This window comes from Manis javanica, chromosome 3, assembly GCF_040802235.1.
Source record: "Manis javanica isolate MJ-LG chromosome 3, MJ_LKY, whole genome shotgun sequence".
NCBI classification, from domain to species: domain Eukaryota; kingdom Metazoa; phylum Chordata; class Mammalia; order Pholidota; family Manidae; genus Manis; species Manis javanica.
This window is the reverse complement of record NC_133158.1, coordinates 160,830,879-160,855,236: the sequence shown is the minus strand read 5'-3', so window position 1 is coordinate 160,855,236 and position 24,358 is coordinate 160,830,879. Positions and strand designations below refer to the sequence as shown.

The 24,358-nt window shown below is 37.3% G+C and overlaps 1 protein-coding gene across 8 annotated transcripts in view; it reads left to right on the top strand.

The window, feature by feature from the left end:
* Positions 1-24,358, top strand: part of LOC108391755 (nephrocystin-3) — a 50,093-nt gene that overhangs the window by 11,643 nt on the left and 14,092 nt on the right. For 4 of the 8 annotated variants that reach the window (XM_037006114.2, XM_037006121.2, XM_037006119.2 and 1 more), the window contains 10 exons: positions 11,588-11,753; positions 14,873-14,947; positions 16,272-16,445; positions 18,289-18,392; positions 19,341-19,455; positions 19,706-19,849; positions 20,324-20,421; positions 21,522-21,624; positions 22,038-22,120; positions 23,529-23,667. In XM_037006114.2, coding sequence (XP_036862009.2) covers positions 11,588-11,753; positions 14,873-14,947; positions 16,272-16,445; positions 18,289-18,392; positions 19,341-19,455; positions 19,706-19,849; positions 20,324-20,421; positions 21,522-21,624; positions 22,038-22,120; positions 23,529-23,667 — 1,201 coding nt within the window. The remainder of the gene's footprint in view (positions 1-11,587; positions 11,754-14,872; positions 14,948-16,271; positions 16,446-18,288; positions 18,393-19,340; positions 19,456-19,705; positions 19,850-20,323; positions 20,422-21,521; positions 21,625-22,037; positions 22,121-23,528; positions 23,668-24,358) is intronic. The other 4 variants (XM_037006116.2, XM_037006115.2, XM_037006117.2 and 1 more) reach the window with 4 other exon arrangements.

Genomic DNA, 24,358 nt, shown 5'->3' with positions numbered 1-24,358 from the left:
CAGCATCTATGGAGATGATCATGTGGTTTTGTCCTTTTTGTTGATGTGGTGGATGATGTTGATGGACTTTTGAATATCGTACCATCATTCCATCCTGAGATGAATCCCTATCATCATGGTGTATGATCCTCTTGATGTACTTTTTAATTCGGTTTGCTAATATTTTGTTGAGTATTTTTGCATCTATGTTCATATGGGATATTGGTCTGTATTTTCTTTTTTTGTGGTGTGTTCACCTGGTATTGGTATTAGGTGATGCTGGCTTCATAGAATGAGTTTGGAAGTATTCCCTCCTCTTCTGTTTTTTGGAAAACTTTAAGGAGAATGGGTATTATGTCTTCACTATATGTTTAGTAAAATTCAGTGGTGAATCCATCTGACCGGGGGGTTTTGTTCTTGGGTATTTTTTGATTACCGCTTTGATTTCGTTGCTGGTAATTGGTCTGTTTAGATTTTCTGTTTCTCCTTGGTCAACCTTGGAAGGTTGTATTTTTCTAGGATGTTGTCCATTTCTTCTAGGTGATCCAGCTTGTTAGCATATAAATTTTCATTGTATTCTCTAATAATTCTTTGTATTTCCGTGGTGTCTATTGTGATTTTTCCTTTCTCATTTGTGATTCTGTTTATGCGTGTAGATTCTCTTTTTCTCTTAATAAGTCTCAGTAGAGGTTTATCTATTTTTTTATTTTCTCAAAGAACCAGCTCTTAGTTTCATTGATTTTTTTCTATTGTTTTATTCTTCTGAATTTTATTTATTTCTTCTCTGATCTTTATTATGTCCCTGCTTCTGCTGACTTCGGGCCTCATTTGTTCTTCTTTCCCAGTTTCCATAATTGTGACTTTAGACTGTACATTTGTTATTGTTCTTCATTCTTTAAATAGGCCTGGATTGCTGTATGCTTTCCTCTTAGTACTGCCTTTGCTGCGTCCAGCAGCAGTTGGGGCATTGTGCTGTTGTTGTCATTTGTTTCCATATATTGCTTGATTTCTGTTTTAATTTGGTCATTGACCCATTGATTATTTAGGAGCATGTTGTTAAGCCTTCATGTGTTTGTGAGCCTTTTCATTTTCTTTGTACAATTTATTTCTAGTTTTATACCTTTGTTATCTGAGAAGTTGGTTGGTAGAATTTCAGTCTTTTTGGATTTACTGAGGCTCTTTTTGTGGCCTAGTATGTGGTCTATTCTGGAAAATGTTCCATGTGCGCATGAGAAGAATGTGTATCCTGTCTCTTTTGGGTATAGAGTTCTGTAGATGTCTGTTAGGTCCATCTGTTCTAGTGTGTTGTTCAGTGCCTCTGCGTCCTTACTTATTTTCTGTCTGGTTGATCTGTCCTTTGGAGCAAGTGGTGTGTTGAAGTCTCCCAAAATGAATGCATTGCATTCTGTTTCATCCTTTAATTCTATTAGTATTTGTTTTACATATGTCAGTGCTCCTGTGTTGGCTGCATAGATATTTATAATGGTTATATACTTTTTTTTGGACTGCCCCCTTTATCATTATGTAATGTCCTTCTTTATCTCTTGTTACTTTGTTTTGAAGTCTATTTTACTGATACAATTACTGCAATACCTGCTTTTTTTCCCTATTGTTTGCATGAAATATCTTTTTCTATTCCTTCAACTTTTAGTCTGTCTATGTCTTTGGTTTTGAGGTGAGTCTCTTGGAAGCAGCATATAGATAGGTCTTGCCTTTTTATCCATTCTATTACTTTGTGTCTTTTGATTGGTGCATTCAGTCCATTTACATTTAGGGTGATTATCGATAGATATGTACTTATTGCCATTGCAGGCTCTGGATTCATGGTTACCAAAGTTTCAAGGGTAGCTTCTTTACTATCTAACCGTGTAACTTAACTCTCTTATTACACTATTATAAACACAGTCTGGTGATTCTTTATTTCTCCCCCTTCTTATTCTTCCTCCTCCATTCTTTATATGTTAGTCTGTACTCTTTTATGTTTCATTTGACTGCTTTTGTGGATAGTTTATTTTTTGCCTTTAGTTATTATTTGGTTGGTCTGCTTTCTTTGCTGTAATTTTATTTTCTCTGATAACATCTATTTAGCTGTAGGAATGCTTCCATCTAGAGCAGTCCCTTTAAAATATCATGTAGAGGTGATTTGTGGGAGGCAATTTCCCTCAACTTTTGCTTGTCTGGAAATTGTTTAATCCCTCCTTCAAACTTGAATGGTAATCATGCTGGATACAGTATTCTTGGTTCAAGGTCCTTCTGTTTCATTGCATTAAGTATATCATGCCATTCTCTTCCGACCCATAGGTTTCTGTTGAGAATTCTGATGATAGCCTGATGGGTTTTCCTTTGTAGGTGACCCTTTTTCTCTCTCTGGCTGCCTTTAATACTCTGTCCTTGTCTTTGATCTTTGCCATTTTAATTATTATATGTCTTGGTGTTGTCCTCTTTGGGTGCCTTGTGTTGGGAGATCTGTGGGCTTCCATGGTCTGAGAGACTATTTCCTTCCCCAGCTTGGGGAAGTTTTCAGCAATTTTTTCTTATTTCTTCAAGGACACTCCTTATCTTTTTCTCAAGGACACTCTCTCTTTTTCTCAAGGTACCCCTATAATGCAAATATTGTTCTGTTTGGATTTGTCCCACTGTTCTCTTGATATTCTTTCATTCCTGGAGATCCTTTTATCTCTCTCTGCCTCAGCTTCTCTGTATTCTTGTTCTCTGATTTCTATTCCATTAACAGTCACTTGCACCTCATCCAGTCTGCTCTTAATAACAGAATGATTGTTTCATTTCTGTTATCTCCCTCTGGACTTCATCCCTTAGCTCTTGCATATTTCTCTGCAGATCCATCAGCATAGTTATGACTTTTATTTTGAATTCTTTTTCAGGAAGATTGGTTATATCTATCTCACCATGCCCTCTTGCTGGGGTTCTCTGAGTGATTTTGGACTGGACCAGATTCTTCTGCCTTTTCATGGTGATAGAAGTGGTCGCAGGCAGGTGGTGCATGTGTCAGCTGGGGGAACAAACTCCCTTCCTGCTTGCTGGTTGCCTTGTCCTTCTCTGCTGCCTGTGTCAGTTACCCGCACACAGGGAGCAGTCTCTGGGATAATCTCCTGAGCTGCCGTGGGTGGGACGCCCCTCAGTATAGCCTAGGGCACTGCGGGGGGTCGTAGACACACTGGGTGTGTTCTCCTGCAAGAACCGTGCCCCTTCATGCCTTCTAGGCCTTGTTCTGGCTTCCTCTGTCTGTGCCAGGCAGCTTTGCACTGGTGGCAGCATCTGGGTCTGTCCCAGTTAGCTGCATGCTGGGAGAAGACTATGTGCTTGCTGTGGGTGGGGCTACTCCCTGGCTGCTCTGCAGCAGTGGCGGGTCAGCCGGTTTGCTTGCAGTGCCGTCATGGTGGAATGAATGTTAGGCTGCTTGTTGCTATGAGGGGCTTTGGGTCTGCGTTGCCCTTCCAGGGGATTAGGGCACCTGAAGTTCCTTAAGATTCCCAGCCTGCTGGCTGAGTGTGCTGGATGATTTTGTCCAGCTGTTAAACTCTTGTCCCTTTAAGACTTTTAAAGTGCCTGCTTTTCTTTTGTCCCAGGGGAGCCATCTGTGGGACCCGCTCTCAGTGACTGTCTTGGATTTTACTTTTACTTTTCTTTAATATCCAGTATACCATGCAATGAGTGTCTGTGCTCTGGTGCAAATTACTAGGGCTGGTTATTTAGTAGTCTGATTCTCTTCCTCCTGGCCTGTGAGCTAGGGTGGGGGGAGTGCTTGGGTCCCACTGCATCATGGCTTTGTATCTTACCCTTTTTGTCAGATGCTGAGTTCTCGCAGGTGTAGATGTAGCCTGGCTGCATCTGTACTGTATCTTCTGGTTCTCTTTTAGGAATAGTTGTATTTGTTGTATTTTCAAAAATGTATATGTTTTGGGTGGAGATTTCCACCTCTCTACGCACGCTGCCATCTTGAGCCCCTCCTCTGTTTTTATACTTGTAACATTTATTTTTAACTTTCTCACTTTAAAGTCCTCTTAATCTCCTCTGCTTTTATACTTGCAACATTTATTTTTTAATTTTTTTTTATTCTTATTTTTTCATAGCATAGTCATATTATTTAATGACATACAGCAATGAAAATGAATACATTATCTATGTACAATAACAATTTCAGGGGCATACTGAGTGAAAAAGCAAGTCAGAAAAATAGATACAGCATTATTCTATCTATAAATTTAAAAAAAGGAAAAATGAGTTTTGGTTAGGGGCAGGTAACACTGAAGAAAAGGAAGAGCATAGTTGACACAAAATTCTAGATGTCAGTCACCTCTTGGATGGGTGAAATTAAGGGAGAGGATGTGGTCAAAGCACAGAGGGAACATCTGAGGTATTGGTAATTTTTTATTTCTTAAACAGAATAGTGTATATATGGGTATTTCTCATAATATTCATTTTATATTTTAAGTTGTATTTATTTGCACCATAAAAAAATTTTTTTGAGGGCATCTCTCATATTTATTGATTAAATGGATGTTAACAACAATAAAATTCTGTATAGGGGACTCAATGCACAATCATTAATCAACCTCAAGCCTAATTCTCAACAGTCTCCAATCTTCTGAAGCATAACGAACAAGTTCTTACATGGTGAACAAGTTCTTACATAGTGAATAAGTTCTTACATGGTGAACAGTGCAAGGGCAATCATATCACAGAAACTTCCGGTTTTGATCACGCATCATGAACTATAAACAATCAGGTCAAATATGAATATTCGTTTGATTTTTATACTTGATTTATATGTGAATCCCACATTTCTCCCTTATTATTATTATTATTATTATTTTTAATAAAATGCTGAAGTGGTAGGTAGATGCAAGATAAAGGTAGAAAACATAATTTAGTGCTGTAAGAGGGCAAATGTAGATGATCAGGTGTGTGCCTATAGACTAAGTATTAATCCAAGCTAGACAAGGGCAACAAAACATCCACAGATGCAGAAGATTTCTCTCAAAACAGGGGGGGTGAGGTTCTAAGCCTCACCTCTGTTGATCCCCAATTTCTCACCTGATGGCCCCCCTGCGACTGTGCCTGTCTTAGGTTGTTCCTCCCTTGAGGAATCTTACCCGTCTCTGGCAAACCAGTCATCTTCCGGGGCTGTACAGGGAAATGTAAAGTTGGTAAGTGAGAGAGAAGCCATATTGTTTGAAAAGGTTAGCTTTTTACTTCTTTGCAGATTTATGCCCTGTGGCTTCTATGCCCAGCATTTGTCTTGAGGTATCTTTACCACTTGGAGGAATTATGATACTCGGTAAATTCGATATGAGGCACGAATTCTATGTAAGGGTTGTAATTAGGAAGGAAGAAGAAAAGCTATAGAAGTAGCAGATGGAAGAAAACATGGGAAGATTGATTATTTCTTTGACATATCTTCTTGTAGAGTAACATAAGCATGTATAGGTTTTAAACTACTAATTAAATTGCATACACACATTAACATAATAGGAATACAGCTACATAACAAAAGCAGACCTACAATTACCAGCCATATCCAGTGAAACCAAGAAAACCAGCTAGGCACCCTACACATTTGTGAAAACATATCAATGATATGATGGATATTGTCTAACTGAATTCGAATAGTTTGAGAAAAATAAGACAAATTAAAACAACCCATTCCTGGGAACTGTTCACATCCCATCTGTTCTTTTAACAGTAGATAGTCTATAGTCACACGATTTTGGAGCGCTGCAACTTGTACTTCTCCTAATTCTTGGTTGAGTTCTGCCAGTATAGATTCAGTCAAATTTGTTGTTTTACTGTATGCACAGGCCAGCTTAGATATCTCCTTCTTCATTCCAATGGCAAGTCCAGGAACTGGTGGGATGAATGCAGCTACAACTGCAACAGTGCCAGGATCTTTGTTGAAGTTTTTTGATGATCATCTTCTGGAATGACTCTTCGAGGATGTTGATGTTGGAAGTTCTTCTTCATATTGTATCTTAATTCATTTTCTGGGTAGCCAAATTAGGCTTTGATCCTCTCTATAAACACAAACAAACCTTTGCCTACACTTTGATATGACCTTTATACCATTGTGAAGAGCTTATTGGAGATCACCACACAGGAACTGCTTTTTTTTTTTAAGAGAAAGGAATATTATGAGAAAAATGTACTTCCATAGCTGATCATCTGACACCCTTTAAATGATCAAAATTAAGGATATGTAAAGCATGCATTAATCATTGATTTGCAGTTAGTTTTTTCCTATCAGGGAGTAATCCCCCTTTTCTTTCTCTCTTTTTTTTTTGTTATCATTAATCTACAATTACATGAAGAATATTATGTTTACTAGGCTTTCCCCTATACCAGGTCCCCCCCACAAACCCCATTACAGTCACTGTCCATCAGCATAGCGAAATGCTGTAGAATCACTACTTGTCTTCTCTGTGTTGTACGGCCCTCCCCTTTCTCCCACCCCCCCATTATGCATGCTAATCATAATACCTCCTTTCTTCTTCCCCCCTTATCCCTCCCTACACACCCATCTTCCCCAGTCCCTTTCCCTTTGGTACCTGTTGGTCCATTCTTGGGTTCTGTGATTCTGCTGCTGTTTTGTTCCTTCAGTTTTTCCTTTGTTCTTATACTCCACAGATGAGTGAAATCATTTGCTATTTCTCTTTCTCTGCTTGGCTTATTTCATTGAGCATAATACCCTCCAGCTCCATCCATGTTGCTGCAAATGGTAGGATTTGCCCTTTTCTTATGGCTGAGTAGTATTCCATTGTGTATATGTACCACATCTTCTTTATCCATTCATCTACTGATGGACACTTAGGTTGCTTCCAATTCTTGGCTATTGTAAATAGTGCTGCGATAAACATAGGGGTGCATCTGTCTTTTTCAAACTTGAGTGCTGCATTCTTAGGGTAAATTCCTAGGAGTGGAATTCCTGGGGTAAATGGTAAGTCTATTTTGAGCATTTTGAGGAACCTCCATACTGCTTTCCACAATGGTTGAACTAATTTACATTTCCACCAGCAGTGTAGGAGGGTTCCCCTTTCTCCACAGCCTTGCCAACATTTGTTATTGTTTGTCTTTTGGATGGTAGCCATCCTTACTGGTGTGAGGTGATATCTCATTGTGGTTTTAATTTGCATTTCTCTGATAATTAGCGATGTGGAGCATCTTTTCATGTGTCTGTTGGCCATCTGAATTTCTTCTTTTGAGAACTGTCTATTCAGCTCCTCTGCCCCTTTTTTAATTGGATTATTTGTTTTTTGTTTGTCGAGGTCAGTGAGCTCTTTATATATTTTGGATGTCAAGCCTTTATCGGATCTGTCATTTACAAATATATTCTTCCATACTGTAGGGTTCCTTTTTGTTCTATTGATGGTGTCTTTTGCTGTACAAAAGCTTTTCAGCTTAATATAGTCCCACTTGTTCATTTTTGCTTTTGTTTTCCTTGCCCGGGGAGATATGTTCAAGAAGAGGTCACTCATGTTTATGTCTAAGAGATTTTTGTCTATGTTTTTTTCTAAGAGTTTTATGGTTTCATGAGTTACATTCAGGTCTTTGATCCATTTCGAATTTACTTTTGTGTATGGGGTTAGACAGTGGTCCAGTTTCCTTCTCTTACATGTAGCTGTGCGGTTTTGCCAGCACCATCTGTTGAAGAGACTGTCATTTCCCCATTGTATGTCCATGGCTCCTTCATCAAATATTAATTGACCATATATGTTTGGGTTAATGTCTGGAGTCTCTAATCTGTTCCACTGGTCTGTGGCTCTGTTCTTGTGCCAGTACCAAATTGTCTTGATTACTATGGCTTTGTAGTAGAGCTTGAAGTTGGGGGGTGAGATCCCCCCCACTTTATTCTTCCTTCACAGGATTGCTTTGGCTATTCGGGGTCTTTGGTGTTTCCATATGAATTTTTGAACTATTTGTTCCAGTTCGTTGAAGAATGTTGCTGGTAATTTGATAGGGCTTGCATCAAATCTGTATACTGCTTTGGGCAGGATGGCCATTTTGACAATATTAATTCTTCCTAGCCATGAGCATGGGATGAGTTTCCATTTGCTGGTATCCCCTTTAATTTCTCTTAAGAGTGACTTGTATTTTTCAGGGTATAGGTCTTTCACTTCTTTGGTTAGGTTTATTCCTAGGTATTTTATTCTTTTTGATGCAATTGTGAATGGAGTTGTTTTCCTGATTTCTCTTTCCATTGGTTCATTGTTAGTGTATAGGAAAGCCGCAGATTCCTGTGTGTTAATTTTGTATCCTGCAACTGTGCTGTATTCCTATATCAGTTCTAGTAGTTTGGAGTGGAGTCTTTAGGGTTTTTTATGTGCAATATCATGTCATCTGCAAATAGTGACAGTACATTTATTTTTAACTTTCTCACTTTAAAGTCCTCTTAATCTTTTATCTCTCATATTTTCATATTTTATTACTTTTTGTCAGAATTCAGTTCATCTCTTTTAACTAAGGTTTTATTGATTTTATATTTTTGAAACTTTCTTCTTAATAAGTGTCTTGCCAATGGGTTTCAGCTCCAGGCAAGTTCACTATGGATTCAGTGAGACCAAGAAATGATAATGGTACATATTTTGGGTAAAAGGGTTTATTACCCAGCTGGTTCTCCTGGTGATAGGTCGAGCACTACAATTACATCTGCATCCAACAGTCCATAGGTCTGTAATCCTCCTTCGTCTCTAACTCCACCCAGAGCACTGGGAAGACCTCTTCATATAGTGACTGTTTCAATAATAGCTTATTCCCTACTGGTGTGGAAGCATTAGCTTAGCAGTAGGCCAATTACATCATCAAGTAGTTTAGGGTCAGGTGAGGATCCTGGCCATAGGAACTTCAATTTTCCCCACAATAAGAATTTTAATTTCTAAAACTTAATCTTAATCTCTACTTGCCTTTATTTTGCTCTAATTTTTGTATTCCATTTGCTGATTATTTTATTTCCTTGCTTGTTTCTTTCCTGGCTGTCAAGAAGCATGGCAGTAGGGGTGGGCTTCATACCACAAACAGGGGCAGTTAGAGCCCTATTTTTCTCAGGTTGCTCCTTCATCTTTCCTGATGGCTTCCCCATTCTCCCCAGAAGATTAATCTAGAAACACATCCCCTGAGCAGTACCTAGTACCTCCATCTAATCGTGGTTTGCCATCAGGGTTTTTCACAAAGTCTTCTTCACAGTCTTCCAATAAGAGGCTAGATTAGAAATCAGTGTTTCTTGTCACTGCACTGTGACAGCAAATCCCAAAAAATCTTGCCAATGGGTTTCAGCTCTGGGCAAGTTCACAATGGATTCAGTGTGACCAAAGAAATGACAGTAGAACATTCTTGGGGTGAAAGTGTTATACCCAACTTTATTTCCATGGTGGCAGGTCAGTCACTAAAATCTCATTCACTTAGAGCGAGTCTGTAGGCAGCAAGCCAGTCTCTGCCTCTGGGCCTCTCTGCCCACACAACCACTGTCTTGCCAATGGGTTTCAGCCCTGGGCAAGTTTGCTATAGATTCAGTGTGATCAAAAAAATTGACAGCAAAACATTCTTGGGGTGAAAGGGTTATGCCCAAGTTTATTTCCAGGTGGCAGGTCAGTCACTAGAATCCCATTCACTCAGAGCGAGTCTGCAGGCAGCAAGCTGGTCTCTGCCTCTGGGCCCCTCTGTCCGTACAGCCATCCTCTGGGCCCCTCTGTCCATACAGCCATCCTCTGGGCCCCTCTGTCTGCACAGCCATCCTCTGGGCCTCTATCCTTGTTGCTGCCATCACTCCAGCCTCTGCTCTACTCTCCTGCAGCCTTGCAGCCCTGCCACCATGTCATGCCCAGAGTTCTGGGCAGAGCTTTTTGTATAGTGTCAACAGCCATGTATTGCCTACAGGTATGCAGTGAGCTGGTCAACCATGGCCAGATGAGAATCCTGGCCACAGGAACTCTCATTTTATCCACAACCATCCTCTGAGCCTCTCTGCCTGCATAGCCACCCTCTGGGCTCTGTCCTCAGCGCTGCCACCACTCAAGTGTCTGCTCTGCTCTCCTACAGCCTTGAAGCTATGCCACGGTGTTGCACAGAGCACTGGGTGGAGCTCTTTATACAGAGTAAATAGCAATGTATTTCCCACATGTGTGTAGTGAGCTAGCCAACCAGGCCAGGTGAGAATCCTGGCCACAGGAACTTTCATTTTATCCACACCATATATTTCATTTGAGCTGCATATGTCCTTTTGTAGGTAGAGGATTTGAGATAGGAACATGTGCCTTAACAGAAAGCCCACTCTTTGGTATTCAGGTGGGTCACTGACTTTTCTCCCAAAGCAATAACGAATGAACCATTGAAATTCCAAAATTCTATAGAACATAGTTAGAATGGTAGAAACTTCCATGGTTTGGAGTGATTGGATTAGCACAAAAATATATAATAAAACATTGTTTTCTTCTGTTTTGTATTAGAGCTGGTATTTTAGTTTATTATACAGATTCTGAATCATGTAATTGCTTTTACCTGCATATACACACACTAATTTGCCTCTCTAGACAAACTTTCATTTATTGCTTTTTAGAAGAATTGATTGCACTTTTTCTTGTAGTATAGAAGATGCTAGTAGATCAAATCTAAGATTTTCCTAGGATTTAAATAGGATGGGTATAAATTGTTTTTATGGTACCCTGTATGTTGGGAAAATGGATGTTCCTATGGCCAGAATATTCACCTGACTCTAAACTACTTGATGATGTAATTGGCCTACTGCTAGGCTTACTGCTTCCACACTCATAGGTAGTAGTAGGCTATTATTGACTGAGTCACTATATGAAGAACTCTACCCAGTGCTCTGGGTAGAGGCAGAGCTGGAGGTGGATTACAGACCTGCAGACTGCTACCTAGAGATGTGATTCTAGTTGCTTGATCTACTGCCGGGAGTATAAACCCAGGTATAAAAACCCCAAGAACGTTCCATTGTCATTTCTCAGTCTTACTGAATCTATAGTAAACTTGCCTGGGGCCAAAACCCTCAAGCAAGGCACTGTAGTAAAGTTAGATTTTCTTTTTTTCACCCTTTAACTCAGTCAAGATTTTTACTAGGCACTAACCTGCCCCGTCTGCCTCTGGATCTTTCATGTAATGTATCTTAGGTATAGGGATTCAGGTCATTTATTGGATGAGAAAGGCCAAAGGACTAGAGAAGGGAACCATCTTGATGCCTCAGGGCTGATAATATTTGTGCTTTAACTTGGAATTATATATTTGTGAGTGGAATTGGATTTTCCATTTATTTTCAAAGTCTCATGAGTCTGGTCTATCCTGAGCCATGTTTACAGTATTTTTGAGAGGTTCTTTTTCTGCTAGACTTAAAAGTTAAAGTTATGTATGTATTGTTTAATTTAGTGCACAATTTTTTATACCTATTCTCATCATCTGCTAATGAACACATTACATTTTAACACTGAGCTGGAACAGAGTTACAAAACCTCTGTTTTTGGAGAGCTGCACTTGTTCTGCTCTGACCTTCTCTGGCCACTTGGCATTACTGAGAGCCCCATGACTGACATGTAGGTTGATTTGCTGCCACAGTGCAGTGACAAAAAAACACTGATTTCCAATCTAGCTTCTTATCAGAAGACTGTGAAGAAGCTTTTCTGAAAAACCCTGATGGCAAACCACGATTAATTTATCATCGTTTGGAGGATGGAAAAGTCAGTTCTGACTCTGTCCAGCAACTGATTGATCAAATTTCTAACCTGAGCAAGACCAACAAAGCCAAGGTACAGTTTGTAAGTTTGATTTTTTTTAATTAAGGTATCATTGTTATACACTCTTACGAAGGTTTCACATGAAAAACAATGTGGTTACTACTTCCCTCCCATACCCCATTGAAGTCACTGTCCATCATTGTAGTAAGATGCCACAGAGTCACTACTTGTCTTCTCTGTGCTATACTGCCTTCCCTGTGCCCCGCCTCCCTCCCCACCCACCCTCCCAGACTCTTTCCCTTTGGTAACTACTCATCTTTTCTTGGGGTCTGTGAGTTTGCTGCTGTTTTGTTCCTTCAGTTTTGCTTTGTTGTTATAGTCCACAAATGAGGAAAATCATTTGGTACTTGTCTTTCTCCACCTGGCTTATTTCACTGAGCATAATACCCTCTAGCTCCATCCGTGTTGTTGCAAATGGTAGGATTTGTTTCTTTCTTATGGCTGAATAATATTCCATTGTGTATATGTACCACATCTTCTTTATCCATTCATCTACTGATGGACATTTAGGTTACTTCCATTTCTTGGCTATTATAACTAGTGCTGCAGTAAACATAGGGGTGCATATGTCTTTTTGAATCTAGTTGTTTTCTTTGGGTAAATTTCTAGGAGTGGAATTCCTGGGTCAAATGGTGTTTCTATTTTTAGTTTTTTTGAGGAACCTCCATATTGCTTTCAACAATGGTTGAACTAATTTACATTCCTACCAGTAGTGTAGGAGGGTTCCCCTTTCTCCACATCCTCACCAGCATTTGTTTTTCCTTATTTTTTGGATGTTGGTCATCCTAACTGGTGATATCTCATTGTGGAGTGTCTGGCAGCAGGTGAGTTGATGGTCTTTTGCCACCATCTTGGACTGCCCAGCTCCATTTTTAAGTTGGATTTCTTTTTGGTTACTATTGAGTTTTTTGGTTTTGTTTTTCATATTTAAGAATATTTTTTTCTTTTTTTTTTATTAAGGTATCATTGATATACATTCTTATGAAGGTTTCACAAGAAAAACAATGTGGTTATTATTATTTCATCCTTATTATCGAGTACCCCCCGTACCCCATTGCAGTCACTGTCCATCAGTGTAGTAAGGTGCCACGGAGTCCCTATTTGTCTTCTCTGAGCCACACTGTCTTCCCTGGGACCCCACATACACCATGTGCACCAATCATGATACCCTTCAATCCCCTTCTCCCTCCCTCTTCACCCGTCCTCCCCTTTGGCAAACCACTAGTCCCTTCTTGGAGTCTATGGGTCTGGTGCTTTTTTGTTCCTTCAGTCTGGCTTCATTGTTATACTCCACAAATGAGGGAAATCACTTGGTATTTTTCTTTCTCTGCCTGACGTACTTCACTGAGCATAATACCCTCTAGCTCCATCCCGTGAGGATGATTTTAAGAATGTGTGTGGCCAAGGGAGGTGCTAGAACAAAGGCCAGGAGGTAGGAGTAAGCCTGGTGTTTGTGGAGAGGACAGAGCCATCATGGCTGAGCAGAGTGAGTGAGGAGAGGGTGGTAGGAGAGGTTAATGGTGGCCTACCCTGAAGAACCTTGGAGACCATTTTAAAGACCTTGGTTTCATTACTTGGAGCAAGCTGGGGGAGCCATCGGGACTGTCAGCAGCAGAAGAGATACTGTTGGGACAAGGACCTTCGTAGGGTGCTGTGTGGAGAACTGACTGGTTTGGAGGGCAGTGGGGAGAGCAGAGTGTGAGAGCTGTTGCAGTCATCCAGGTGAGAGATGCTGGTGGCTGCGATGAGCGTGGTGGGAGAAGAGGCTATGAGAAACTGGATTCGGGATAAATTTCGACAGCAGAGTCAATACGTTTCCTAACAGAGTAATTATTGACTATGTGAGAAAGAGAAGAATATATAGCAGTATGAAGCTAAAAAGAATATAATCTGTGAATGGACAAATCCAATTGTTTTGCTTTTTTTTTTCTCCAAGCATAGAATCCTTCTATTTACCTGTTGAGTAGGGATCAGTGTAAGGAAGAATCTTTTCATAGCAACCTTTCCTAAGAGCATTAGGAAAAGCAAAACACAGATGATGAGTGTGGAGAGAGATTTGATCATCTTAGATGCATGGCAGGATAATTTTTAAAACAAAGATTACAGGCTTTGCCTTACTGCACACTGAGATAACTTGGAAATGTTTATAGTTAATGTTAAGAATATAGTTAATGTTAACAACTCTAGGATTTTGACACAGTTTTTATTTCTATGCTCAGCCAGAAAATAAGATCAAATGTGAATACAAGTCTTTTTCTTTACATCATGTAATATTGAAAAGATAACTTGAGACAGCATAAGATTAAACAGAAGAGCCTAAGACAAAAAAGTGTATTTTGATTATAATCTCCAAAACTATTTCATTCTTTGCTCTAAGATTTAATTATCTTAGTATCAGATTAATGGACTAGTATTAGCCTAGTCCACTAAGTCCCACAAGAGAAGATATTGACCCATCTTTCTGATCTTTATTCTACTTATATATATATAAATATCACATTAAAAAATTAATACACTAGAAGGATGAATTTATTTTATAAAAATAGGAGTAAAATAAGATCTATCATAATTATAAATGTAAATGTAGGGTAAACTTTCATGCTGATTCATTTGATATGCTTTGTAAAACTATTACCTTATTCAAATTTTATCAAATATCAATCATTTCTTTTTCTTGGTGGTATACATATTCATTACAGATAAGGCATTCTTCTCAAAACAAACCCAAAAGACATAGCAAAATAGCATTTTGCATTTTTTTGTAGATTTATAGCTTTACTAATATAAAATTTGATTTTGATATATTTTAAAGATCATATATATTGAGTGGTATAAGTACCTAAGACAAAGTTTGGACACAAAAGCAAAAAAATATATACTTTTTGTTTTATTGCAACATTGTTCACACTAAATACCTTGTGTGACCTTGGACAGGTTACTTAGCTTGCCTCAGTTTCCTCGTCTGTAAAATGGAGTTAACAGTAGTATCTCCTTCTTGGATTGTTGTGAGGATAAGTGAGTTAATATATGTAAAATAGTTAGAACCATTCTTGATACATAGACACTATAAAAGCATTCACCACCAGCCACCTCCTCTTGTTATTGTTTCTTCATGTTGTTAAACTCTTTTTTTCCCCCAGATCATTGAGCATTCAGGAGATCCCACAGAGGGAGTATATAAAACTTACATCTATGTAGAAAAGATTATTAAACAGGTAAATATGCATTCCTTATAAGATGCAAAATATTTTAAGACTTATTTTCCATAAAATTGGGTTTTCGAAAGAAAACCATGTGTTTGTTTTGAAAACAATAACCAGGGAGAGCACCGTTGTTTCTGGTGGTCATCTATCCTGTGGCATTATCATAGTAGTATTAGTACCAGGTATCTCTATCTCTCATCTTTCTCACAAAGCTGTTTGATGCTTAATACCTGTGAAGTATAAAATGGATTCCATAAGTGCTGGGTAAAAAGTTTAAGCAAGGGAAAATGGTCATCCTATTCAATAGAGAGTCTCCTCAAATTCTATGTGCACCTTGAATGTTTGTAAATTAGAAAAATCCTCAAAATTTTCTACTGTGTTATCCCTAACAGCATAGAGGGGTGAGAACACACCTCTTAAGTGTCTGAGGTCAATGATCATAGTGATGTCTTGGGCTGAATGTTCCTGTGACATCTCAAGTATTATCTTGAGAATTTGTGTGAGTTATATATTCTGTTTGATATTATACCTGTTTATTTTTAATATAAACATCATTTAAAATTAATCAGAAATGTTAACAAGTAAAGGGGCACAATAGGAAGATGTCTCTTCTTTGGCCCAAGGTTGTCCATACCTGCTGACACCTCTCCCAGGGTCCCTAGGACCCTATTTGAGAAGTAAGGGATTCACTTTTTCTAATTAACTTGCATTATCAGAGATAATTTGTTATCTGAGAAAAAAAATGAGCTCCAAAACATAATATGACTTCAAGCAACACATTTGTGTTTAGTGTTCTTTAGTGAAGATTGACATTATCAATTTTGGTCTTCTCGACAATCTTACAAATTTCAGGACCAAGATAAGATAAATTGAGCAGAATAAATGGCAGCAAGTGACATATCTGCCATCTTTACTGCTCAAAGGAAAACATACTTTCAGTGATATAATATAGAGACTAGATATTACAGCAGAGAGATTTGATATCAAGAAACCCCATCTTAGTAATGGGATTCTAACAAAAATATAAAGCAGCATATTTCTTAGACATTAACATAATCTTTAAAATTATTCACCAGCTAGACATAACCAAAGATATTGTGTAACATTTCTCAGAAAGCAGATTCTTTCGGAGTCAAATGCCCTTCTGAATTTATTTTTAATAAAAGAGAAAGGTCTTTATTTTTATAGTTTTGAATTTATCTTGTAGTTACTATACAAAGGCCACAGGTTGGACTGGTCCTCCTCGGTAGGCAAAGCCCCCTATAGGCCTTGTGTGGTGACATTACAAGGTCTTTCCATTCTTCATTCATTTCGGGTGTTTGCTCTTGGTCTTCAGGACGTCCTGGGCTTTGAGAACACAGACATGGAGACAAAGGATTTGGGCAATGAAGATTCTATTCCAGAAGAAGATGATTTGGGTGATGTTCTGTGGGATATACGTGATGAACAAGAGCAAATGGAAGCTTTTCAACAGGCTTCAAATTCAGCCCATGAGTTGGGATTCGAGAAAGTAAGCATTTGGAGTATTGTTCCAACAAAGATGAGTCACTACCGAAAGGCTGTGTTATGACTGTTTTCAACTAAATATAGTCAAGAGTAATGATTGTGTTTGTGTTTGTGTTTGTGTTTGCCCTCATTGCTTAACTATCCATGTGGAGACATGTCTTAGGTCTGTCTCATATGAAAGATATGTGAGATTCAGATATACTTACGATCATCAAATATTTTTAGTTACAGATTAGGATTTATCAACCATATGTTCTTCATGCTACCATCAGCAATTCACCAAACCAAGATTAGGATAGCTAAGAAACTTGATTAAAACAGTAAGACTGTCTTCTTCTAATTCTTGGAAGAATCAAAACATCAAGCATTCAGAAAATGAAGCATTTTCTTCATTAATGCAGTAGGCTTATCAGCATCCTTAAATATCTAAACAAATTAACAGAATTTGAAGTGCACAAAAAAAATCAATGTCCATGTTCAAAAACCACTCGATAATATTTAGAAATTAATGTAAGACCTAATATTTTGAAAAATATCACCATAGCTGTCACTAACAGCTGTATTTTTATAGAAATTTTATAATTGACAATGTTTATGTTGTCATCCCACCATTTCCTAACTGGATTTTGATCAAATTATTTAGTCCTAAACGTTGACTCTCTTGTGTGTAAAATGAGACTAACAACTAGTATCTACCTCACAGAGTTGTTGAAAGGACTAAACTAGATAATGCACATGAAACACTTGACTCAGTACCTGGGACATTAAATGCTACATTGTTGTTATTTTATAAAGGAGGAACCTGAGGTTCACAGGGAATAGATTGCACATCTGGGATCTGAACCTAGTCTTCGGACTCCAAATCCTTTTTTCTATGGCAGGAGGCCTTAACTTGGGAACCATGGGTCTATAAATTGGGTTTATGTGAGACCATGAACTGAACTGTTAGGATTTACAAGGTCATAAATCAAAAAGCCCTTTGCTTCTTGAAAAGCATCATTGCCATCAGAATTATTTGTGTTCCTGGGGAATATATTCTTTATTTAGATATGACAAAGTCATTGATTGAAAAATTATACCAAGTAGTTATTTATTGTAGTTGTTGGGAATGTCTGCTACCCTAAAGCTAGCCACTAACTACTTATTATATACTCCTTTAATTCCTTATCACTTAAATGACTGGTACACTGACTGAGCATCTCAACTTGAAGATAACTTTGGAAACTCCCAAATAAATACTTAGATATTTCCATTTTCTGAGTGTGTGCTTTAAAGCTTTGAACCAGTTTTTAGTGTCTGGGGAAAGCCTGAGAGATATGGCTTCTTGGACTTTGCCTAGAGCTCACTCAGTTTCAGAAAAATCTCAGGTGGCCTGACCTAGCCTGATACTCTGCAGCAGGTTGGGAGACTCCAAGGCCTCAGATGAAACCTGCTTTTGTTTGGACCTTTTCTCAGAAATCCCTGGGAACTGGATGGCATCTAGGTGTCCTTTGATGGAGAGATTGAGGATGCTTGCCAGCAGACAGAGAAATACAGTGGCCCTGCTACATATTCTGCAAAACATCTGAACATTGCAAAACCTCATGAGGATCTTAAGTGTTGCCCCTCATGCATTAATTTACTGCAGTACTATGTGTAGAAGAAATGGGGGCCCATTCTTAGTTTACTGCTTTGGGCTTATTTAACCACCCATAAAAATAAGCAATTTTGAGGGTGCTGTTGACTAAAAATAGATTTCATTTTCTCATGCAGCTGTTCTCCAGTGATTTCAAACGATACTCCTAAGTTGACTTTAGTATTCTTCAAAACATGCACTTCCTTACATTTAAATTCATTTCTGTTTTTAGTATTACCAACGCCTTAATGACCTAGTGACAGCACCAGCACCGATTCCACCCCTTCTTGTATCTGGAGGACCAGGTTCTGGGAAGTCCCTTCTTTTATCAAAGTGGTATGATGCAGTGCACTTAAATTATTAGCGTTGTCTCATCAACTTGAGTTACTGAATTCATTCAACAAAATGTAATATTGCATGGTTGTCTTCCTGCATGGCTTATACTAAATATTAAAAAAACAAAAAGGAGTAAAATAATATTCATGCCCTGAAGTATATACAATGTGGATGTTAGAAGATACAGAATGAGAAAGGAGTAGGAAAGGTGAGCAGTTGTGATTTTGTACATTAATTGTGCAGGTCAGAACTAAGGGAGCTGTCAGTGTGGAATGGAATTAGGTGAATCACAGGGGGAATGTGCCCTTTATTTTCAGTTTCTTTGGGATTTTAAATATTTGAACCATGACAAAGGAAGACCATTTAGAATGAAATAAATTGTAAAGAACATCAAAATAAAGGATAACCTTTACTATGAATGCAAACTAGTTTTTCAAATTATGGACTAAGGTTTATATAAGCTAATAAATTTTTTGTTTCAGTTCATTTTATTTACAAAAAGTAGTAAGAATATTTTCTTTCACAATTATTACTTACATTTTCATTATTATTTACATTGAGGAGTTAGCATATGTTTCCTTTTTATTGCCCTTTTATTTAAAGTTGTTTGGAAAGTCATATTTTTGTACTTAACAAACAAACTTCTTTTTTCCCCTAATAATGTATTTTTAATTAAAGGTTAATGCTCATTTTACTAATACCTTAACTTCAGACGTACACTCTTTTGGTTTACATTACTTATCATCAATTTGTAATTAAATCTATAATTTTTTAAGACATTTAAAAGGCTCTAATAATGGAGTAAAAATGGAGATTTACCAACCATGTTTATTCTGAAGTGACTGACCATGTGCTTAGAGTTAGCATTTGATGCTTACTGCATTATGGATTATTTTTGTTGGCAATAAAGCAGCTTCATCAGTCTTATAAAAAGTCTTTTTCTTTCAGGATTCAATTACAGCAGAAGAATTCTCCTAACACACTAATTCTTTCTCATTTTGTGGGGAGGTCCATGTCAACCAGCTCAGAGTCTTCCTTGATTATTAAAAGACTAACTCTAAAGGTAGAGTATGCCATCATTTGGAACCATCAGAATTTTTGTGTAGATTCAGAAATTGTTAGGGCTACATACCTGAGGATAAACCAATTTTCAGTATTACCCATTTGTTTTGGTTTTGTATAGGTAAAAACAATACTGTGTTCAATGGGGTCCTCTTTGTGGCTCTATTTTGGTTTAAAGAGTAGGACAGAAATATTTCCCACCAGCTGTGATAAAGTGCAACTGCTTATTTGTGTATGGTTTCATCTCACAGTTGATGCAGCACTCTTGGTCAGTATCTGCTATGACGCTGGATCCTGCTAAGCTTCTGGAAGAGTTTCCACATTGGCTGGAAAAACTATCTGCCCGTCATCAAGGCAGCATCATCATCATTATTGATTCTATAGATCAAGTTCAGGTACTATTTCACTTTGTAACCTACCGATACTCTCAGAGAGAAACAAAAATAGCAGTGGTGGCTATGTAGGCAGTAAAGTTACATGTTTGTAAGGAAAAAATGTTACAGTGTTTCTTTTATTTCTGCTTAATTTCTGGGGAGGATGCGTGTGGATAAGAAAATATGCTCTATGCCAGTAGACACAAGTTCTTACTGAGAAAGACCAGCTGAATTAACCAATAAGCAAAGATTGTTCATTTTGACATTTTTAGGGCCTTGACATTTCCTTCAGTGTCCAAAATTCATAGCAGGCATTAATAATACCTTACCACGTGTTCTTTTGCTGTTTTGAGATGAATCGTCCAAAATATAAGATTGTATCCTTAATAATAATGAGAAACTTCCTGATAATTTCATTTTACTTGGGGAGCTTTTATTGTGTTGTTTTGAAATATTTTGAATTAATAGATTTAATTTTGTTTTTGTATTTTTAAGCAAGTTGACAAACACATGCAATGGCTGATCGATCCACTGCCCGTGAATGTGAGAGTCATTGTTTCTGTGAACGTGGAAACATGTCCCCCAGCGTGGAGGTACGGTGCTCACTTTAACTCTTTCAGATTTAAAACATGAAATGTGTTAAATACAAACAAGGAAAGGTTTTTGATACAGGTTTGTGTTTTTCATGTAAGTGGCAGTGAGGATGGGGAGAAGTGAATGAATTCAAGGTAAAGATATGATGCACAGGATTTGGTGTAAGGTGAGATCTGGGATGTGAAGGAGAAGACTAGGACTTGAGACATTTTCTGACTTGAGAAATTAAATAAATTCTGGTTCCATGAACTCAAATAGAGAACACAAAGGACAGGCAGGTTTGTTGAGAAAAAGTCGTGAGTTATGTTTTTGAACATGGTTAGTTTGAGTTGCCAGTTGCAACTCCAAATAGTGATGTCTAGCAGGCAGTTAAATTTACAGGTGACAAAAATAGGGAGAGGGCTGGGCTAGTAATGATAGACCAGACACCTGTTACCCTGAAACTTGAGCTCACTTGAACAGTCTTTGATAAAGGGATGCAGTGGTTGAATTCTATAGGGCAGTGTTTCTCCCCTTATTTTTGTCTCCCTAAGGAGCCTTTGTAGACATTGTCTTTTTAATTACCTCCCCCAAGAAATATTAATGTCATCCATATATACTGTATATCAGTTTATGTATAGAAACAGATATATGCATATTTTTAAGCTTTACACATGAGCAGAGTCAATTATTTCCTTCCTACCCTGAAATAAGTTTCACAACCCTGTTGAGAATGCATGTTGTAAAGTGATTAAATTCCAATTGGATTTTAAGTAACTTGTAGGCAAGGACTGTATCTTCTTAAATTCTTCATAGCTAATAATACCTATGTCTAGTGTTACCAATAGTTTAGAACATAGATAGAAATGTTTTTATACTTCACTTTCTAATGAATATGTTATTTATTTTGTAAGTCTTTGTGATTAATTGCTGAAAGTAATGCTGTACATGTTAGAATAAATGAAACAGTATTACTTAAGATTACCCAATTTGTTTTGCTTATTTTATAAAGGCAATATAAAAAACTTAATTCTTATGGATTTTGATTTGTGTTTCAGTAAAATACAGCTCTTTTGTATTATTAGAAGAGAATTTCATTTTTCTTCTCTTTAAATGAAAGGTTGTGGCCTACACTTCATCTTGATCCCTTAAATCCAAAAGATGCAAAATCTATTATAATTGCAGAATGCCACTCTGTAGACATTAAATTGAGCAAAGAGCAGGTAAATATTTTTAATTTGCTGCTTTTACTTTCTATCAGCTTTCCTATAAAATACCTTATATGAGACTTAAAATTAAATATAGGAACTCTATTATAAGGAAAAGTGGAGTTTAGTAACTACTTTGTTAAATTCATTTTTCTCTTAAATTAATAATGGATATAGGAAAGCAATAAAAAGATTTTAGTCTTAAGGTTTACTTGAATATATTATATTAAGCAGATATTTTAAAAGCAAAAAAGCTCATACATACCAACTACCTCTGTGGCCCACCTCCACATGGCAGTGATGCCCTGGTGAGACTGTGGGAGCTGAAGCATTTCCTCAGGGATGTTTGTTGATGGCTTGATAGTAAAGACCTCTTGATTCCAGGGTGGTTTTGTATTTCTCTTTTGTTTTTTGGTAAACCGGTGCAGGAGAAGCAGCTAGAACGACATTGTTGTTCTGCTACAACCTGCAATGCCCTTTATGTCACCCTTTTCGGCAAAATGATTGCACAGTAAGTGGTGGTTATTTTACGTCATTGTCTGCATGTTTTGTGTTTGTTGCAGACTGCTACCTCACCACGTGAAACTGAGAACTGATCATTATGACACTTTCTTGAGCCACCCAGATTCTGTGTATTCTAACAGTGATACTAACATCTTATGAGAATGTGACAGAACTACATAACAGCCCATGAATTAGCAGACCTTGTCAGATACATTTGTCTAATTCTCATCACACTACCTCTTCCCTGCTGGGGGTTACAAAAGAAGGCCATCGGCATGCTCATTTGGGGCCCATTGGGTGCTCGCTGTCACCTGCTTGAGGTCCCGAGCTTTGGGAAAGTGAGGAGACAATTAAGGCATAAAAAATGTTATTTCAGGCTCCTTGCTTATCAGTAGGTAGGTTGTAGGGAGGAATTTTTAATTGTCTCCATTCTCAAATCCTGTTGAGCCTTTCATCTAAAATAGACTTGTTTTAGATACCTGCATGGGTAATTTGCCTTTAGATAAGCACTAGAGAGTTTAACTACTTTTATTTCTCCTTCAGTATAGCCTCCCTTACTCTGTCTTTGCACAACTAGAGATAAAACAGATTAATACCTTTTTGGTATTCGTCACGATAGACAGTGATCCTAGCACAACTCATATTTAGAAACTGAGTTTAATGCTTTTGTCTCTTAATTATTCATTCTCATCTTAAGCACCAAATTTGAAATGAAAAACCCTTCTAAAACTGAATTGCCCATGTTATTTCCACTCTCCCCGGAGTTCCCAGAGTTGTGCCAATGCAGTTGACCTCTGAACATCAGTAGCTTACAATTCAGGAGTGTGAGTTACTGTCCTTACATTATGTAACATTTACTGAAATTAGCTATTTTAAGAGGGACTATGGACTATTTTATTGTAGTTGTTCTCTTTTCTATATACCGTTATATTTAAAAAAGAAAATACTGGTAAACATTTTGTGATACTTTAATAAAACAAACCCCCCTTTTTACTGACTTACTTTAGCTTGATGTTTCCCAAATTCTGGCTCTAAACAAATTTAATCTGCATGGGTAATTAACTAACAATAGATATTTATAATTATTTTCCTGCTTCTTATATATAAGTGGCATGCTTCTAGGTGATAAGAACTATGTCTTACTCCTTTTTATGTTACATAATGCGTAGTAATTGCTTGACATGTAGTTAAGTCCCAGAATATGTTTACTGAATTGAATTAAACGATATGCTAAAATAAACTCGATGACTCTAGAAGTCCCATTGAGCTACCATTTTCCTGTGTCATATATTTTATTGAATTCCTGTTATTATCAGTTTCAGTATAAAAAATAGAGACCACATTTTTATGTACTCTGAATTTTTCACAGATATTGACAGTCTGTAAGAAATTAAATCTATTCTCAATTTTAACAGTGCTGGAAGAGCAGACAATTTAGATAAAATCCTCAATCACTGTTTCCAGTGTCAAGATATTATTTCATTATATAGACTTGTTCTGCAGTCTATCCAGGAGTCCATGGCACATGAGATGGATAAAGAACTAATGAAACAGGTAGAGTGTAATAAACTTTTACAACTTAGAAAAGTTTGCATTTCTGTGTGAATTGAAACAAACAATAATTCTTTTTAAATTTGTTCTCAACTGTGTTTCAAGCATAATACAGGAATACTCACTGGCATGGTGTGCTTATGGCCAGAAATGATATCTCTGGGAATTGCATTTTCCCGATTATCACTGAGATTGTCACTGATACCATGTTCATTGGCTATTCTGGTTCCCTCTTACATGAATTTCTGGTTCAAGTCCTTCACTCATATTTTAAATCGAGTTGTCCTTTCTTATTGATCTGTAGAGTTCTTAAATGTTCTACATACTGAATACAAATCCTTTGTTACAGAGTTTGCAAATAAATGCCTTTTCCCTCTCTCTTTGTTCCTTGTCTTTTAACTTTTTGGTATCATTTTTTATACAAAGTTTTATTTTGATTAAGTAAGATTTATCAGCAGTTTTTTTAATGGCTTATGCCTGTTGTATCTTATTTTAAAACTTCTTTATCATAAAAGTGTTCTCATATATATTTTTTTCCTTTCAAAATGTTTTATAGTTTTGTTCTTTGCTTATAAGTCTTTAACTCATGACAGTTTATTTTTGTTTATTGTGTGAGGAAAGAATACACTTTTTAATCTTATGTGGTTAGCCAATTGTTCATTTTACTGAATAGTAAATACACTTTTATTTTCTA